General features: G+C 33.4%; 1 protein-coding gene across 2 annotated transcripts in view; it reads right to left on the reverse strand.

Annotated features, from left to right (window-relative positions):
• The window catches only part of LOC128241413 (corticotropin-releasing factor-binding protein-like), a 45,225-nt gene that overhangs the window by 8,026 nt on the left and 14,900 nt on the right, over positions 1-22,299 (reverse strand). For both annotated transcript variants that reach the window (XM_052958331.1, XM_052958330.1), the window contains exons 2-3: positions 4,303-4,372; positions 2,850-3,007 (exon numbers count right to left, since the gene is read on the reverse strand). In XM_052958331.1, the coding sequence (XP_052814291.1) occupies positions 2,850-3,007; positions 4,303-4,372 (228 nt within the window). The remainder of the gene's footprint in view (positions 1-2,849; positions 3,008-4,302; positions 4,373-22,299) is intronic.

The following is a 22,299-nucleotide window of genomic DNA, read 5'->3' on the forward strand; positions in this document are numbered from 1 at the left end:
TAATATGTTTAAAAAGGGTATTTACTTTTTTGAGTGTTTACTACCATTTAACACTAATGCCAAAGTTGAATACGTTGAAATAATAAAGACATGATAGATATTTGAACAGTACCTCCCGAAAAGACATAATTTGATAATTCTCTGTCGAATTACGACAGTGTCTTCATATGGAATCTCATGGCAAAGTAATATCTTCATAAGGAATATTTTGACATATCTTTATACGGAATTTTATGGCAAAGTAATACATTCATATGTAGTTTAATGGCAAATAAATGTAATCGTATGGAGTTTTATAGCAAAGTCTTTTTTCCATATGGAGTTTTATGGCAGTCATATATTCATATGGAGTTTTATGGCAGTCATATATTCATATGGAGTTTTATGGCAGTCATATATTCATATGGAGTTTTATGGCAGTCATATATTCATATGGAGTTTTATGGCAAAGTGATATACTCATATAGAGAATACTAGGTTAGTGCCGTGGATGGAGGAAGTTTATCTGGCAAGGCGGAGGAATTTATCGGGTGAGCCGAAGGCGAACCCGATAAAATCCGCAGCCGAGCCAGATAAACTTTCTCCATCCACGGCACTAACCTAGTATTCTATTTATCCTGTTACTTTGTTTAATTAAACACTATAAAACCTTAAATTTAATAAGAATCTTTAAAAGTAAGGGGGACAACTGTTTTTCCCTGTTGACGTCATCACACTCGGTATCCATGTTTAAATCGCCCCCAAAATAGTTCGTAAAACTGTTCAACTTTTTTAGTACGTTTATATTCAAAGTCATTGCATTTTAATACGTCAATATCAATTCAAAACATAAAAATACTTTTAAACGTGCATAAGCATGGATCAGTCTCTGAACATTATCTGATGATGTAACAATTATTCCGCAAGTCAGAGTACAGTACACAGGTCAAAATTCAAGATCACGAGTGTTTACAAACAATCGCAACATATTAAATGGATTTAAATGATGTTGATAGTGTTGAATGATCATAACTGCACCGGCAAAGAGATCATTAATTTCTGTTGTAAGTGAGATTTTGTCATTCACCACAGAAATGGAATAAACTATCGACGAGTATCGTTGAATGCTGTTTCACAGTTTCCAGCATTTGCGGGTGGGGTAAGATTTTCACATCTCATGAAGATTTCAGGTCGATTGTTTTGCCAGTGTCATTATTTTGCATAATGATGGGACTTTATGGGCGAGTGATTGCTGAGGTCGGCTGTTAGTGGTCCATTGATAAGATACTGAAACGGCAGTTCTGCTTTTCTTCTGACATTGCAGAATATATAAAAGAAGTTCGTTTTCGCGGTCACATGACCACCTGACTGTAGATAAACATCACGTGGTCTACTATCCTAATAAACTAAAGTTTACACGGCACCTTGTTATTGGACCGATTTGTATGCAGGTGACAGGATAAATGGAGTTTTATGGCAAAGTGATATACTCATATGGAGTTTTATGGCAAAGTAATACATTCATATGTAGTTTAATGGCAAATTAATACACTTATATGGAGTTTTATGACAAAGTTGATTTTCATATGGAGTTTTATGGCAGTCATATATTCATATGGAGTTTTATGGCAGTCATATATTCATTTGGAGTTTAACGGCAAAGTTATATATTCATATGGAGATTTACGGCAAAGTTTTATATTCATATGGAGTTATACGGAAAATTTATAAAATAAAAATGGAGTTTTATGGCAATATATATCTTTTCGAGTTCAATGGCAAACTGATATCTTCATATTGAGTTTGATGAAAAAATAATATGCACAATAATTAGAGACAACTCTGATAGCTAAGTCGCTATAGAGTTCGCTTCCTATGGTTGGTTTAAACCCCGGCCGCGTCATACCTAAATACTTCAACATATGGTACCAGTACCTCCCTTCTTGGCCAATGACAAGAAGGCGTTAACTGCTTTTAAACTCTTGTTAAAGTTTTCTCATGTATTGGTGCTTTACACCGAGCAAGTTCAAGGACCACGAGTTGTATACGAATGTAGTTAGCGTTCTCATTCGGACCTCCTTGTATCTCGCACTGTTTATTCGAGTCATCTTATATCTAAATTTGTCTGGGGAATGCAGTCACTTCTATTAAAGTGTGTGTATACCACGTGATCAATTGCGTCATACATGCTACGTCGGAAGACAATATTTTGATTTAAAAAAATGCTTTAAACAAAGATAACTTCACTATTTCTTTACCATTATTAAATTAAACATAACCCAGTCTACGCCGCTTACGGAGCCCCACCTTCGGTTTCTTACCAGAATTTGATTGCGAGTTTAGTTTCTTAAAAAAAAACTTCGACAAACCATTTCACAATACGGCCGTCTGAAGGAGCACTGTCGAAACATTATTTTGGAAACAGGTTGTCGAAGTGTTTGATGAAACTATTAAACCTCATCAAATTTCGGAAATAATACAAACGCGGGCTCTTTAAGCGGCATAGACTGCCCTTTGTTACATTTAAAATGGTGCTGTAAATGAAAAGTTATCTTTGATTTAAGTCTTCATTTTAAGCAAATTTTTGCCTTCCGACGTAGCATATATGACGTAATTTATCACGTGGTATACACACACTGTATTACATGTCACTGGTGGCATTTAAAAACAGTTTAAGGCATCAAGGAGGGGTCATCACATAATATAGCGAATTTGTGCGGACTTACCTTCAAAATTTCTAAAAATCAAATCAAAGCAATGATGGCTGCAGGGGGCGGGTTCATGCAGTAAAGCTCAATCTTTCGTAAAGCTTATACTTAAAAACACAACATTTGCTTTTTATTCTAAGGAATTACATATGAATTGCTTACCGCTACTGCTCCGCCGGTTTGACAGTTCACATTTAGGTTTTCAAAGGTCACTTCAACAATTTGGTCCGGTTGACCAATCAGATAAAGGCCACACACAGCTGGGTTACCGTCCGAAACGTACTGTAATTCTCCAGGCATACTTTCCATATGCATACATCCTGAAAGTATAAATTTACATATATAAATATAAAATAGAAAAATATCGCATTGAAAAAATTCGTTTTCCAACAAGGTTGATGTTGCGAAACAAAGTTGAGATCATTACACTGGAGATTACTTTTATTAATAAAATTAGCGTTTCTATTATATGTAGCAAATGATAAATAAGTAGAAATATTATTAGAAACTGGGCCGAGTGTTCAGAACTTTGCTAATGATAACAACGTTATCAAGTTATATAAGTGTTTCATTTGTTTTGATTTTAATATGTTTACATATCAATAAAGATTTCATGTTTCAAGGTTAACAGGAATGTCGTTAATCAAGTTGATATTTTTTACAAACTGCAGCGTTGTATCCACTGAGCTACGAAGGCTTACTCAAAACGGGTGATATCATTAAACTATAGACCTAAATCGGTAACCGTGATAACATCCACAAGCCAATCCCGCTTAAGGAATGAATTCTACTAGGTAGACATACAACGTAATCTTTTTAAATGGAAAAATACGAAAACACTGCGAAAAATAAATTAATTGTAAACTGTGTGGTTCTTCAGTTAATAAGTTCCAATGCATTGTACACATCGATACCAAGATGATGTCAGTCTTCGACAATTTTTTTCTCTTTATTACATCATACGGAGTACAGTCCCTTTAACAAAGATCTGAACAGTCGGACCATTATTGAACAATATTTCTTTCTATTTATCATTTGGTACAGATAATAGAAATGCGTATTTAAATGTAATATAATGATTTAACATATCCCATGTATAGTTGTAGTTCATACCTATCTACGTTCGTTCAAATGTTGTATATTTTTCATATTTATTCCCGATTTGTATTTCACTCAACTGATGTTGTCATTAATGCCATCACGTATGTTCTTTGTGTATAGTAAATGTTCGAATTACATATGTACATTATTTAGACTTGATTTCCTTGATTTTACTTTACTTGTGCTGACTTCACTTGACCTGACCTGACATGGGGCCATGATTACGAACAATCTCAAGTCCAAGTCTAGACTCAAACACAGAAAAGCATTTTTATTAAGAAACAAAAATCATATTTATTTCATTTCTTTTACAAAAATGTACGTTAATAAAGGTAAAACATTCAAATATTAACATATTTCAGTACATTTTACCATCAATACTCTGATAGAAGGAAAGTCACAATGAAATGAAGTTTTGCCATAATGAGTCTTTAGTCTTATCTCAGACTTGAGACTGTTCGTAATCACTGCCCCTGACCTGGCTTGACTGGACTATTTGTTTCTTAAGTCTTACCTATATGTCCTTCGGTACTTCTTTTCGTCCGCCGTAAAGATCGGAGATCAGCGTTTTCTTGATCTGTGATCTGAAAATATATAGAATATAATTTCAATGTTTCAGTTTATATAATATGTAAATGATAAAATCGACATCAAAGAGCTAAATATGAATTGAAAATAATACAGTAAAACTCCGCTCGCTCTACTGGTCGCAAACATGGACGCAATGTTACAAGCTGCTAAAAGAATCTGTTCCATTTTGGTCGCTCCTCATATAAGGTTACAGACTAGTTATTATCTTTTACATTTCAATGGAAATAGAAGTTCAGACTGGAACACCCTTTCTAGCCTGACAACCATATTCAGTTCCTAAATATTCAGCTCGAATCCCATTTTTAAAGCAATATAAAAGGTATGTCATGAATGACTAAATTAAAAGTTTGAAAAACATTTTAAATCTTAGCTACGGGGAGTGCAACCTGAATCACATCCGGGCACTTGGAATCTAGTTATAACATACCCATCGAGTTTACGTTTTATACCCTAACCAGTAGTACAAAAAATGTGATTTAGAAGACATTTGTTGTTTTTTTCTAAATACAACGTGAGCAGTTCACATCCAATCTGAACACCTCGGTCATTCGAACCGTAAGACGAAACTCGAATGTATACCGGTGCATAAGTTAAAGCAGTATAATCAATTATAATAGTGATAATTGAGAGGAATGCTTAACATGCACATTTTATTTCTGGGTTCAAGTTGATTCCCAGTGAAGTGAATTGCAATTTAAATCATGAAGATTGAGTTAAATGTAAAGAATTCTATTTACAGCCTAGGTTGTTTCATAGAGAACTTGCCGAGGAACTCTGTGTGGTACACATCAGAACATCATCGTGCCTGTGTTAAGGAAATTAAGTTACTGTCGTGTTTCCTTTCGTGCACTTGAAATACGACCAATTTCTTTTAATGAAATTGATGCCTTATCATGAACAGCGGAAAAAAATTGACATCACTAATGCATGATCACATTAACATTCCGGTAACTATAGTAATTCATGTTCTGATTGAACACGAATAATGCAAGGCATGCAAATAAGAGAATACAAAATTCTTATCATGTAATTTACCTGCATTAGGCCGGAAGTTTGAAAATTTTCTATTCATCAGAAAATATATATACCTGAAATATTCATGTATTGCCGCTAATGACGGGTCTGGGACTGAATTAAAAGTAAAAAGAGATTGAGAATTTGCACTACTCATACTTAAACAACATGTTAACCTAAGATAGCATTTTCAATCTTAAATATAGTGAGTGCAACCTGGATCTTATCCGGGCACTTGACATTTAGTTATAACGTACCTAACGATTCTACGTATTATACTCTTAACTAGTAGTACAGAAAGAACTATTTAGGAGGTTGTTTTTTACTTAATATGCACATGAATAATACAAGTAAGATCAGCTTTCCTGGCTTAAAGATATTAAAGATGCTGCTGTCTTTCTTTCTCAAATTCTGTGCATTTGAAATGTTACCAGTTTATTTTTATTTTTTGAAAAGCGGAGAAAGGTTGACATCACAAATGCATGATCTCATTTAAATCCCGGTAACTATAGTAATTCATGTTCTGATTGAGCTCAATGAAGGCAAGGCATGCAAATAAGATAATACAAAATATAAAGTTTCAGAATTAATGGATATGCGATTCGCATACAGACGAAATTTATTCTAAATAAGGCCTAGTTACGTCTTAAAAAGGAAAGAAAGAACTTGAAAGCGTCCGAGATTTTCCAGCGAACCAATGCGAGTATGAGGAAGAGAAATAGATTTATTTTATGTTTTAGTTTTAGAGATTGATCAGTGAAATGAAATTTATATTTTACTGTTCAAACAGACATACAACCGAAATTCTCTGCCGTACGATAACTTGAATGCTTGAAGATACACTATTACTCCCAAATAAGATTTACCATATTTAATACAATTGTTTTAATTTACCAAAAAGGATTAATAATTGTCGAAAACAATTGTTCTGATAAAGGATACTGCGTTTAATTTGAAAGAAAGGTGCAGAAAACACGGTATTTCTACCTTATGGGACGATAGTAGACTACAGTTAATCTTTAAGCATTCACCCATTATTTGATATATATATGCGTGTTCAGCTATGTAATACACGGTTATAAACTTGTTATATATAATCCGGCCAATAAAAAAACTTTTTGAAAGTAATAAATATATTCCATAAATTCCTTATCTAGTAAGTAGTTGAAGGTGAATCACTCAAAATCGATGTTTGTTATACATGTACATGTGTATGTATTGATTTTGAATAAGAGTGTCTCTTGAATAGACTATAATATCTAGATTATCTCCCTTGCACATGGTCGTCTCAGAGAAAAGTAATGTTGTAATCGTATGCAGATACACATTCAATGCTTTGTCACTCGAATTCTTATATTCCGTTAAGACGCTACGCCAAATGTCTTATGGATTGCAGGATTGATTGATTTATCTGTAACAATGTTGTTTTCGGTTATTTTGTCACTTTCGTGTACTGCTGAAACTAAGAACTGAGAAGTGAAGAGATATGTTATGCAAAAAAGGCGTTTTCATTGCGGACATCATATTCTAATAAATAATGATATAAAGGATATTTGTTGAATTCATTGTAAGATCGTATTTCAAGAGTGCAATTGTAACACATATTTTCACGAGTGGCAAATTATAATAATACTGTTTTATCATAAAAATAATCACATTCGCGTTCCTCGGAGAACCGAACACATTTAGTTTATAGACCTTCAAGACTGTAAAAAGATCTCGATCACTATTGTACGATGTTTTATGACCTAGTCTTGTCTCAGAACAGTAGTAAGAGTAATGCGTGTATTCGAATGCAGAAGCATGGTCCGCAATTTGTCGCACAATATTATCCCTACTTTGTCTTACTTTTGTTTAAATTATACACCAAATAGCTTGTGATTTGCATGATTTATCTTGTCTTGTGGTGAGTTAATCTTGTTTGCCACTTTCGCTTCATAATTTGATTTAGTACTTGTAAGCACAGGAGTGAACCATTTAAGACTCCCTGGCCAAGTCCCAGAACAGTTCTGCTAGTAAACGTATGCTTTAACACGCCCCACATTGTAACACCAAATTATACTCGTTCCATTGCGTTAGATGAATGTGGCTTCCGTGATTTATTTAAGGATGTATGAAAAAAAAAAATTCAACTGCAATTTGTACCCACTTATATAAGTTATCCGCATGATCTATTTTGACTGGATGATTCAATAAAACGATTTGATTGGTAAGTTGTTATTATTGGATAAATATTGACCAATCAATATAAATTTTGGATGATTTTGACAAAACAACGCCGTGTCATACAACTATAAGCATGTGTTTATATTTTTTGAACACAGGAGGGTTCTTGAGCGAATTCCATGAAATGCGCTACAAAATTTCGATAAGTAAAGTTGTTGTGTTGGTTTTTCGTCATGTTCTTTACCTGAATAGGTTTTGAATTTGCGATTATTGGAGCACTACATTACATGTGAAGTATTTTAGCATTGCATATGTTCAGTTAACAAGAAAAATGACGTAAACTGGAGATCAGATCAAAACAACACGTACGTAAAGGTACAAAAAAACTAAATTTTATTGAAAAATTGCAAAATTTGGTAAAGTAATAAATTTGCTAATAAAAACATTTAGAGAGCTATTCATTAAGCTGTATTTTCCTTTCGCTCGTATTATTTCAACAGAATACACAAACATGTTTGGATGTTCTTTAAAAGAAGACTTTCAAGATATTCCACAGACAACGTATCGTCTATAAATCAAACCGCTTTCTTATAATGCTCATAGTAATAGTCAATATGAGGATTAATTTCCCAATGGGGAAAACATTTCTTTTTATTTATAATTAAACTAGTATTTTAAAATATACAATAATTAGTTTATTCGTTTTGTTTCCGCTGGAAAAAAAAATCCCATGTTGGAGTTTGGGATTTATTCCGAATAAGCAGAAATACACTCGCCGATATGCCACTCAATCTTATTCCCACTCGTATTGTATTTCATTTCCGTCCTACATCCAATGTCTTCAGACTTGCATGATTTATCGTGTTCTCTGTTTTCATGTTGTTTGTGACTTCATGTCACAATTGAGCCCTGATTCGATTTACAATTTGTGACAAAAGGGTAAGTTACGTAATAAAGGTTTTATGTTTTGCATTCAAATTATATTATGTTGTTCTCTTTCCAGTTGTTTTCATTTCATTAAGTTTGTTTAAGTGCAATGTGGCGAAGCTACGAGTCAAATATTCTCTTTCGCCAAGTAAAACAATTATACAGATCTATCAATTAAATCCAAACTAAACGTTAAGTGTTTTACAGGTCAATGCTGGAGGAAATCTTTACTTGTCATTTGGGAAAACTCCTCGCTATATTATGCCACACAGTAGTCGCACTACTGACATGCCCAGATCCAGTGGTCTCCAAACACTCCAAAATCTGTCTACTATAAGTGAATCCATTACAAGGTATTCTTAAAGCTAAAACCTACTTTGTTTTATGGTCAAATTACCAATCAACATTCTACAATGCAAAAACAGTGTTTAGAGTATTAGAATGTAGATCAATTGTTCCTGTACATAATTATGCACTTGTATTAGGACAAACCGTTGTTTAAAGAACTAAGGTCATATAGGTCAGTAGGTTAGCACACAATTTTATAGTAAATGTCATATCTTAATTACTAAAAATGGTCGATGTAAGCGTAGCCAACGATAACCTCTTAATCACAGATATATTACTTCAGACCATATTACTGACTTTAAATACAACCTTATTGGCTGACACATTGTCAACCCAATGTCCGACACATTGTCAACCCAATGTCCGACACAGGAAGTGGGTACCAGGGTATAAGATTGTGACAGAAAGGCGACTTTAAAACGCCCGCGAAAGTTCTTAATGATTAAGATAGCCTTTGTGCAATTTCATTTTGTAAAAATGAAGGCAATATTCTATTAAACTATGATTCTGACGAAATCCATGGGTTAATATTTGCCTATGTAATTACCTGGTTCACAAGACATCTTAATCACAGACGTGACATTACCGGGTTGCCTTAATGTTTTGGTTACTTTAAGTATTGCATTAATTATTTTATTCGAATATCTTGAGACAAAATATTATCTTGAAAAAAACGTGGTAATATTGACTTTTAATAATTTAGAGTGACTCGCTCATGTTTTTGGACCAAAAATTTGTTTTCCCGGTAATGCATCTGAGAACACTTATTTAATCATTATTTACTGTAAAATATAGAAAATGCAGAAATAATAAAGTTATAGCATAAAAAAGGATTTGGGTTATACTGGGTTCGAACCCACGCCGGTAAAGTCTATTGATGCCATTCTTGAGTACTGTTTGTGCTTCTCCTCTGACATTTCAGAACATAAATGTCACATGACTAACTAACTGTAGATAAACATCACGTGGTCAACTATCCTCATAAAGCAAAATGTACACGGCACCTTGTTACTGTTGCAGATCCGTGGTCTATCGGTAACACACTTGACTATAAATCCTGGGGTCGCAGGTTCGATTCCCCGTCGCATCACAAAAAAAATCGACTTCCGGGAGGGACATTAAATGGGGGGGTCCCTTGTGACAGTGCCATACACTGGTGAACGTTAAATAACTTGAATAGCTCTTACCAGGGTTACATTCTGTCTGTGTACTATGCTCCAACAACCTTAAATGACTAACAATCTGAACGGAGCACTCGCCGAATGGTTAACGCCCGAGTGCGAGTATAAATAAGCTTACACACCACAACCTTGTTATTGGATCGAAAAAAGAGCAACCGTACAACACTTAGTTCATTGACCAATTCTCCAGTGACGCTTTTCAATGTCGTTTAATTGTTATCTGAGGGAAGACAGCTACCGTGTTATTTCAGATATAATGTCTTCAAATAACATGCTTCTTCTGGCCTTAAGACTATCAAGCACTAAACAGCACATTTTCTCTGTAATAACCCCCTCGCAATGAACATCACTCTGTCGTCAGCAGTGTAACGGAGACAATCAGAGAACAAAATATGCCTTATGTATGAAATAGTGATTCTTGGAAGTAAAATACCGCTTAATTCTGTGCTAGGGGTCGTGGAAAGTTGCCGCAAAAACCTCAGAACAGATTTAATTACTGAGTGCAGACGTTGAACGTGTTCCAAGCATATGTTATTTTTAAACTGACACTCTCATTCAAAAATCAATACATTCACATGTATAACAAACATAAATTTTGTATTTATTGTGGAAAATCTCACTTGGGAGTAAGATTGCTTCTTTTACTTGTGTATTTAGTCTGATCAAGGCTATTCTTGGTCAAAATTTGGACTAATCACTCCAGTGAGATCATATAATACTATTTTGATCTATATTAAATAGCGACATTCTTGATAATCGTACAAAAAATCTGGCCTTGGACGTTTATTGCATTTTAATTTGAGCTCTGTCGTTCAAAATTCCCTAGCGTATAATTCCAGGTCTAATCTTTCAAAATCGCTGGCCTTAATTGACCCACGGAGTGTCATGCAGTCGACGACAATTTTCTTTGGAAGAATTTATATCACTCTATATTAAATGACCACCAGTTCATTGCCATCACCATAGCAGTTAAATCCGACAATCAGATAACGTCAATGTAAACCAATATGTTTATCATCTTCGAATGTTTAAGGCAAGAAAAAACAACAAACTTCATTTGATGAAGTGTCTTTATTCAAGTCATTTCAGAACATGACTGTTGTGTGACTATCTAACTGACTTTGTATGACAATCTTAATGCTACTACAAATCAACTGCCTCGGAAAATGCGGTAAATTGGCCCGTTTTCATTTTAACCTACAGTCGAATCCCGTTGGTTCGAGCTCCCTGGAAGCGGTGATAATAGCTCGAGCCTCGGTAAAATCGAGCCAACGGGGTAATTGAGCAAAGCGAGTTCGAGTCAACGGATTAATTGAGCAAATCGAGTTCGAGCCAAAGGTGTAATTGAGCAAAGCGAGTTCGAGCCAACGCAGTAATTGAGCAAAGCGAGTTCGAGCCAATGGGGTTCGACTGTATGTTAATTTGATTTTAGTTATTATCCACACTACTTATATATGATTATAATTCACATATCAAATTGGGCCGATAGCTAATACGTACATTACCTTTGATTGAGTTTAATTGAATTACATGTGTTCAGTTGCATTCTTAAGAGACAATGAATGTGTTATCTTAAATAAGTATATGATCTTACAACCTTTACCATATTTATAAAACCGCTCTGGCACAAGGAAATCAACATACCCATTATGATAAGTGTAGATGCGTGCTTGTCCGACATACAACATCTCGAATTTCATTGATAATTGGGCTCAATTATTCTGGGCTTTGTAAGCTTCAATTATTTAAGGTCAAATGTTCACAGCCAGAGAATTCCACCACGGTAAGTAGAACAGAAAAAGCAAGAGAGAAATTAAGACTATTTTTCATGAATCATGAATTTTGCGTTTATTTCATTTAGTAGGTCTCACACGCCACGGCAATTTTTTTAACCCAATTTTAATTGGAAGTGTGTTTATATATCATCAGCCAATTGTATGATACTTTGATTAATTTATTTAGCTAACAGACGTGTACCACTATCTACTTGAATGTAGTGATCTTAACAATAACAGAAAGCGATTTATGAAAATGAAATTCTTTTTCAATCCAATTTAATCGAATAGATATTTTGTGTTTAGGGAACAAATATAGAAAGTACGTTGTTTACGCTGTCAATACATCTAAACTTACATGCAAACAACAATAAGAGTTGACTTAAATCGTGTTTATATCATACATGTCCGTTCAAAGCATTGGAAAACATTTGTCCACCCCCAATTATTGATTGCTTAAAGTTATTATATATGAAAATTGCATGTGCTTTTTTTTTTAAATAGCCTCGTTTCTTATTACTAATTATTTTAATTCTTTGTCTAATATCCTAATACTAATACTATTATGAAATGGGTTCTTTGAAAAAAAATTGTAAACTTGTAAGGTACTTCTTATTATTAACTTTCCCATAGTCATCTGTTTTGAGAAAAAACTAATCGGTCGTATTGTAGAAACTCGCAAGTTGTTATGACTTGATTATTTATTTTAATATTGCGCTCTGATTGGACTATCACGACATCATTTCAACCAATGATATACGACGTCACAACTATTGGCTTTTACACAGACGTATAGTGTCGATAGCCTTTCTTCAACTTAACAACAACAACAACAACAACAACAACAACAACAACAACAACAACAACCACAACAACAACACAAACAACGACAAAACAATTTCTTTTATAATTCATAACGAGCTGTAGAAGATTTAACCGTGATGAAAATATATTTAAAAAGTTGTGTCGTGAGTTCATGTTGTATGAACGCAGGAGGTAACACTAAATGGGTTTGCTCGCGTGCACTCCTATGTTCATACAGCATGAACTCACGAACAACTCAGATCAAGTTTTAATTGTCACGCATATTGTCACGCATTTTGTCACGCAGTCGGTTTATTTCATCATGCAAACGCAGATGTTCCGTTCTAAACTGTATTGGTGCTATTTGGTTAAGGTATAATTAAGGAATGAATTGCGGGCTTGATGTCATTATCGGTGATATGAACGGAATTAGGCTGGTCAAAGTGTGTGGAGTCCGAAGGACTTCACGCGTACTTTGACCAGCCTAATTCCGTTCATATCCCCGATAATGACATCAAGCTCGCAATTCATTACTTATATTTACACCAATAGGTCATTATTTCATTCAAAAAATGTTTAATAAATACTTAATTTCGTTTAAGAAAACATTTCAATAATCCTTTCTTACCCATTATGTAAATAGAACGACTAGAATAGACTGTAACCTGAAACATTTTTTTTCCAATGACATCACAATAATGCGGGAAAAGATCAACCATTTAAAGTCACTTTTAGACGTAAAATTGAAACACGTTTAGCGACACAATGTTTAAAATATAATAAATTAACTCTTTCTTAAATGTTGATTTATATTTTACGGGACCTGCTGACACAAGTCAAACAATAAAAAGATCAATATTTTTCATGTGCATTGTTTTGCTATGAATTGCGATCCGAACATATCCGAAGATGTTGCGTTCATCGATTGATAAACGCAATTGCCGAAAGGCAGTTCATTTAAGGAATGGAAGTTGAGATGTAAATATTCTAAAACCATTTAAACGTTGAAATAATATTGAAAAATGAGGTTTCGTAAATATTTGTAACCAGTTGGCTGTTTCAATCTCGTCATAGACAATGTAACTATTGAAATTCACTGCTTCACGCAAACGGTATATGTTATATTTACTGGCGGAATTATAAAACTTTGCATGCACACATGATAGCATATTTAAGATATCATCATATATATGTTACAAATGCCATGTTTTAAGCTGTGGTGTTTGTACCTATGTGCCTCTAGTTCAGTGTCGTCGTGGCCCCTTTTGCCTTGCGCCTCTTAGCAGGGTTTATTATTGGAATGTATGAACTCTGGGCTTGTCCCTGGATGTTTCATTGTATTGTTGTTTGTTCAGTTAAGTATATATTTTTGATAGGTTTATGTTTTAAAATGATCTTTTCTTGGTACAATATGCTGTTCTGCTTTGGGGACTTATTTCATCTTTGCTCATTGTTGAAACCATCAATTCTGATATTTTCTGAACAGTACACATCCAAATACTTAACAAAATACAGTCTAATATTTGGTAAGTGACCCAAAACTAACAATATTTCTTGCATAATCAAATAACCTTTTCAAACATTTAAGGAATGAATTTCGGGGTTGATGTCATTATCGGGGTATGAACGCAATTGGGTTGGTCAATGTGTGTGGAGTCTGAAGGACTCCACGCGTACTTTGACCAACCCAATTGCGTTCATATCCCCGATAATGACATCAACCCCGCAATTCATTCCTTATATTTACACCAATAGTTCATTCATGAATTGTTAAAAAAATACTTCATTTCATTTAGGAAAAACCTTTTAGTAATCCGTTCTTACCCATTCTGTAAATAGAACGACCCGACTATAACCGGAAACATTTTTTTCAAATGACGTCACAATAACGCGGGAAAAGATCAACCACTTGAAATCACTTTAAAACGTAAAACGTAAAACGTAAAATTAAAACAATTCTGGTACCAATATATTTAAAATATAATAAACTTACATCGATTGATGAACGCAATTGCCGAAAGGCAGTTCATTTAAGGAACGGAAGTTGAGGTGTAAATATTTAACAATAGAGCTCTGAGATTCGAAAAAGTTATTATAATTACTCAGAATATTAGTTTGAAAAAGCGACAATGACCCAATTGACAAGTCTATTTACGTTCAACGCTAAGTTGCCCCGAACATGCAAACGTTCACGGTATGATGGATAGGCTATTGGCATACATGTACTATCGAAATCATGAATATGAAACGGAAAGTCAGAGACACTAAATCACGAAAAGACCTTCGGGGAGAAAATGATATAAGCACATCTGAAACAAGGTGTATTAAAGCGTTTATTCACTTGTACAACTTTATGGGTGCCGGCTGTGTGACTTCCACCAATAATGTAGCAACACACATATTTGATTAGTATGACACGTGACGCTTGTCAATCCCAGTCAATGTGAGAGTGATGGCTATATTGTACATTCAGCATGATAGTGACATATAGAAACTGGAGTTGACAAAAATGCAACTGTATAACACGACAAAAACCGGTGTGTAGGGTAAAATGTGTCAACGACACAAGTTGGACCATGCTTAGCCTTCAGTTGCATTTTCAGATTTCATTTTCTTGCGCAGAAATCAATATTATCCTTATTCTTCGATATGCCACAGTTATTCTATTCTTTCTTTTGTCCAACCAAAACAAAACTTAAAGATGCACTCTTTCTCCCAAATTAGATTTACAACAATTAAATCAATTGTTTTAATTTACCAAAAAAGATGTATAAATATCGAAAACAATAGTTCTAATGAATGATATATACCAAGTATAAATTAAAAGAAAGGTCAATAAGAGTGTCACTTTTAGTGAAATCTAAGCTTGTTCTTGGAAGGGTCCCTGTAGTAGTTTCGGTATGTGAATAGTTTGTACAAAGGTAAATCAACCTTCGAATACAACCTACATTTTCAGCCAATGAAATTGGCAGCTAGGTTATCATGAAGTACTAGCTTGATCATTTTAATGTTCATTTTAACATTCGTGTAAGTGTAAAGGTCGGCCAACTTCTCATCCGTTACACAATCCCAACGTCAGATTATGCGTAAAAAATATGTCAGCCAATGAGGTTGCATTCTAAATCAGTAAGAGCACAGATATGATTAAGATTTTATTTCTTAAACATTAAGATTTTACTTCATTTCATCTTAATTTATTCAACTTCTAAATGTCTGAAGTAAACATCAATTGCGTAAACTAGCATTGTATATTATTAAAGCCTCTAAATAAAGAGACACTATTATCAACATTGTACAGTAGTATATATTTTGTAATACATTTCCTTCTCTATTGTAGTTTGTGACATGTTACGCATAAGGATGATAATTAGTGCTATAAACTTGTGATTGAATTATTTTTTATTATTTGTGTATTCATGAATTACTGATATGTGTATATGATGATAAACTGTATATGCTTAAATCAAAATAAATCGATCTTATCTTATCTTATCTTATCTTATCTTATCTTAATATTACAAAGGTTGATAATTTTCTGACGGGCAGACAATTGAAACAGCAGAATTAACATAGAAAATGTTGCCCTTTGGGATTGGGTCACACATTAAGAACAGCTGCCATTCCCAAGCAATGCAGAAAGGATATAAATTGGTACGTTTAGAATGATTATGACATATTAAAGCTTGGGTTGACAAGTTGGCATTTCTTTCGCATTCGATATGTCTATTACAGTTTGATGGTACCCAAACAAGTATCAATAATTCATTGAAAGCTACAGGGACAAGTCAAGTAGCCAAATAATTCATGTGTGCCCCTTAATTCATGATGTATGCCCCTTAATTCATGATGTATGCCCATCTTTAAAGGCACTAGGTCAAGTCAAAGTCAAACAGCGTTTATGTGTTGCCGTCAATTGCAAACTGATATATCGTTTAGTTTAAGCGTTTGTGTGTTTACTTTATGACATGTTAATTGTACTTTGAGAGTATATATGCTCTTTTTATTAGAATTGTAAGTTTGACCAGAACACTGACCCAATAATCAAGAGTTTCAAAAATAGAAATTAACATTATAAGTATATGATACATTATTCTTGCTTTTTTGTAATGAACCAAAGCAAAGTTGAATTTGTCATCCTATGACAACCTCCAATATTTTCAACTTGTAATTGAATCTCTTTTTTTCGTAAATGTTTATATAAAACGCTTTTTTTCATTAAGCCCAAATAAATACTTTCATTTGATAAATGAAAACAGTTTATTGTGAATATCGGAAAGTCAATTCCCATTAAATGTCTAAAAATCTTTTTAAGAAGTATATATTACGTAATTTATAGATAAACCTAAATGATGAGGCTTTACGCTGCTGTAAGGGACTTTAGATGTTTTCGAGAAACTAGGGCGTAGCTTGTTATCCCAATGAGCACATTTTAACGCCGTTCACTACACACTCATAAGGGAACGCATAAACTTGTCACATACTAAATTTGTTGTTTAGAAAAAGTAGCATGATCACCTAATTGGTCGCAAGAAAAACGACAGAATCAAATTGAGCTTGTCTTAACGGTTTTGGTAATTTTGAATATAACAGGAATGAGTTCGTGTATAATGAAGCGCGGCTCAATATCAAGAAAATCTCATTCTCCATTCACTATACCACAAAACATGTCAATATAAATACGTCTTAAGAATACAAGAACTCAGTGTTTAAAAGAAATCGTATATGTTTTTACTCCTACGCATTCTCTGATAAAGTATGTTGATTGAACACTTTGGTGAAAAATGGAAAGACAAATATTCTGCAGAAAATCTTTGAAGATGTTTTAAAACAACAAAAACAACAAGAACAACAACAATTGTCTTTGCAAAATTATTTTATGCGAGTACTCACCCTAGACTGACCCTTGAAATGTAACTGAAACTGAGTTTTTTTTTTACTATTTTGGTGTTTAAAAATTATACCTCTGAAAAGTCTGATACCAGGATAAATTGAAAGTAAATACAAACTTTAAGGCGATGTTGTTGATTTTTTTCTGAATTACGATAAGTTTTGTAGTTTTATTTATTTCATGTTATTTTCGATATGCTTTAAATTAGCTTAGATAATCATTGTAAACATTTGCATCGCCACGTTAGTTATTTTATAATTTTAAGATGAATGTCGCCATTAGTGCATGAATATTTGTTTTCTATTTTTCTATATGTATTATATCTATATGTATTATATCTATATGTAATATATTTATATGTATTATATCTATATGTAATATATTTATATGTATTATATCTATAAGTATGATATTTATATGCATTATATCTATATGCATTTTATCTATATGTATTATATCTATATGTAATATATTTATATGTATTATATCTATAAGTATGATATCTATATGCATTATATCTATATGTATTATATCTATATGTATTATATCTATATGTATTATATCTATATGTATTATATCTATATGCATTATATCTATATGTATTATATCTATATGTAATATATTTATATGTATTATATCTATTAGTATGATATTTATATGCATTATATCTATATGCATTTTATCTATATGTATTATATATATATGTAATATATTTATATGTATTATATCTATAAGTATGATATCTATATGCATTATATCTATATGTATTATATCTATATGTATTATATCTATATGTATTATATCTATATGTATTATATCTATATGCATTATATCTATATGTATTATATCTATATGTAATATATTTATATGTATTATATCTATAAGTATGATATATATATGCATTATATCTATATGTATCTTGATAAAGAATTTCTCAAGATTATCATACATTGGTAGTGTTTCTGAATGTTATATAGTTCAAGTACCTCAGTACTTTTTTCTGTACCAAAGCTTTTTAAATAAGAGATTTTAATATAAATATTACCCCTAAAGACATCCTTACATACATAACTGTTTTATTAATTAGTTTTATTTTTTTCACGATATTGTATAACTTGATTGTAAATAATATTTTGTGTTTGTAACGATGAGCTATATATGTTAAGTTCAATAAACATTATGTTCTGTTCTGTTCTGTATAACATGAATATCAATCACAGCACACCAATAAAACTGAAAACCATAACAATTTATTAGTTACTATGACAACTATTACATAAATTCTGAGCAGGTACAACACATCCCACTCCAAAACCCATAAGGACCGCATTGGAATTCATGTCGTAATTATGTCGGGTTTTCAAATCCCATTGAAGAGATTTGGTCTGACAAACGACTTCACTTTCGTGTCTAGGAGAACATTAAGGGTAATTTGTAGTCGCCAGTGATTTGTCACTTCCTATGATGATGTAAATTTCTCCGAAATTCACGTTTTGAAATGTGTGCTGATTTTTCAAGTTGTAAGGACGTGCTTGCTGAAATATCATAAAATTAACGGACTACCGTCCAATATTTTATCGCTGCAGTGTATTGGAGGTATCCGACGACAATCGGAACTCCTCGGCCATTTGTATTGAAAACAACCTCGTATGCCGGTACATCACTTGAAGTACTGCGTAAATTATTGAATTAAATCATTAATTGAATGTAGTGTTATAGAGTTGTATCTATTGATCTAAGTTTAAATTGATTGCCAGTGAAGTGAATTATTGCAAACATCATTAAGATTCCCAAGAATTACCACGCGATCTACTTGCAGCGGACTTAAACGTATCGCTTTTTGAGTATGTAAACCGTCCAAATACATCCTAAGTTGTTTTCGATAAAAATGGACGAGGAGTTCCGAATGATCCGACGACGGGCCCCAGTAATCATGCTGTACATGCCACATTTGTTAAACTTCAAATGTAAACCGAAACCTGATGCGTATTTAGAACATTTTTCAGTCATAAAATACCGATTTTACTTATTTCTTTAAAAAAAACCCAGTGGTATGCGACCATTTCAGGTAAATACAAGATGACTGCATATATTATTGGACATAGGCAAAACTTTCCTATTTTTTGTTAAGAGCAGTCTGATCATTGTTTTTGCAAGTTGTGCTATCTGCATCGCCGATTCCAAATTTGTTTTCGAATGGTCTGACAAAGTGCAACAACAAGAATGACAGACAATATATCGCATGGAAAACGAATTCAAGTGGCGTGCGACGGGTTGCTTCTGATTTTATTTAGTTCCCGTTAAAGGGACTAGACACCAAATAATACAATTGCAAGAACAAAAATAAAATGTCAAAAACTTACATGAATTGATGTCGTTGTGTACGACGCATTGAATCTGACTAACTGATGTTCCACGTAATTCCCAGTTATTTTAAAATAGCATCGGTAGATGTATCTGTACTAATCACGTGACTTTCACAATATAACTATACACACTGTTAACTGAGAAACCGTTTTGTGCTATTTTAAACGGGTAAACTCAGCTAAGACAGCGATAATATATTAGTTTAGTCATGTAAAATGATGTTTTAAGTTGTAGAAATAATGTCGATGTTGAGACCATCTGGTGCCAAGCCCCTTTAAGAATGAACATTTGCGTTTTTTTCCGGTGTCAATTTCATGTGGTCGTTCTCAATTGAGGTCACTTATAATTACTAAAGGTTTTTTCTCGTTGCTGTTAATGCGTGTCAAAGTGTGATCATTTCAGAAAAAAGCATCGCTGTTTCTATGTTGTTTACTGCCTTTCTAGGAATTTAATTCTCCCTAGTGTGTAATTAATAAGATTGTGCTAATACTTCTGTGCTCGGTGTCGAAAAAATTGAATCCTCTCACAGCAGCTTCCATTAACGCAGATGTGAGTTTGACATGCGTGCTACCAAATATAAGTTGTACCGATAAACACAAGTTCATTCATTTAAGGAATGAATTGCGGGGTTGATGTTATTATCGGGGTATGAACGCAATTGGGCTGGTCAAAGTGTGTGGAGTCCGAAGGGCTCCACTTGTACATCAACCTCGCAATTCATTCCTTATATTTACACCAATATTGTATTATTATATAATGTTCATTATTTCATTCAAGAATTGTTAAAAAATACTTTATTTCATTTAAGAGAACTTTTCAGAAACCCTTTCTTACCCATTCTGTAAAAAGAGCAACCCGACTGTAACCGGAAACATTTTTTCAAATGACGTCACAATAACGCGAGAAAAAGATCAACCACTTAAAATCACTTTTGAACATAAAATTGAAACACTTATGGCAACAATACATTTAAAATATAATAAATTAACACTTTCTTATATTCTGATTTATATTTTACGGGACCTGCTGACACAATACAAACAATAACAAGATTAATAGTGTTCATGTATATTGTTATGCAATGAACTGCGATCCGAACATATCCGAAGATGTTGCGTTCATCGATTGATAAACGCAATTGCCGAAAGGCAGTTCATTTAAGGAATGGAAGTTGGGGTGTAAATATAGTATTATAACTTGTATTTATGCTGATGTGGAAAGCTTTTAGTTTTAAACAAGAACGTTATAGTTGCAAGTTTTCATGTGTATAAGAAAGTTACAATCCGTACCTATAATTCTAACGTTTCCAATGCCGTGAAAAAGTGTCCGTCTTACATACGACTCAATGTATGTTTATTACAGTTTACATAGTGGATTACCCGCCATGTGTCAGGGTTGGTGGGATATACTTCGAAGACATATGACGCGTTATGAGCGCAACGTCATTGGACTGCGCCCGTCGGGTTCAACCATGTATTGTTAATTGATTTAATTCAGCGAAAGTTCTCTACTTTTGCATTGCTCTGAAAATTTCCGGAATTATTATGTGAAGTTTCTTTGTTCTATGTGCAATGATATTTGAATTCTAAAAAAGTCCACGTGATTATTGACCATCTGGTATGTTCAGTCCCTAATCATTCGGAACTCCTCGGCCATTTTTTCAAAAACAACCTCGGATGTATATGGACGGTTTACATACTTAAAAAGTGGTACGTTTAAGTCCGCTGCAAATAGATCGCGTAGTAATCTTATTTAGTAGTTAAAATTTATGACTTAACTCTTGGGAATCGTAATTATGTTTGCAATAATACACTTCACTGGCAATCAATTTAAACTGAGAGCAATGAATACAACTCTTAAACACTACATTAAATTAATGCTTTTATTCAAAAAAATACGGACTACTTTAACAGATGTACCGGCATACATCCGAGGTTGTTTTTGAAAAAATGGCCGAGGAGTTCCGAATGGTCCCTAATAAGTGCAGGGATACACAAGAGGGTAATTGTTTGGTTCAGTGTAAGATAGCAATTTCTCCCGCCTCAGAAAACTATATCGAAAAAATACCCATACTAGAAATTCTTATCTTGCCCACGGGCATAGATGAAACAAGTATCCGTATGGAACTCCTTTTTAATAGTCATCACATTGTAATTATCTCCCTTGTTGAAGACTGTGGTCTGTAGCATCATAGAAACCTTGTTTTGTGGCAATATTTAGAATGCTTATTAATTATTTCTCCCTTCAAATGGCGCCATAAAAAGTGTTCACGCACTTTTCAAGAAATAATGCTTCACTCTTCTAGGAACTATTTGAATACCGATTTGACTATTAACACAATCTGAACCACTGCACGCATATCCATGACAACCTCGTTTTCGCAAAACACCCGACGCTCGGGTTACACTCTCAGCCATGGAAGATACTTATAATGCTTTACTAAGTTAACA

This window comes from Mya arenaria, chromosome 7 (genome assembly GCF_026914265.1).
Source record: "Mya arenaria isolate MELC-2E11 chromosome 7, ASM2691426v1".
Lineage (NCBI taxonomy): Eukaryota > Metazoa > Mollusca > Bivalvia > Myida > Myidae > Mya > Mya arenaria.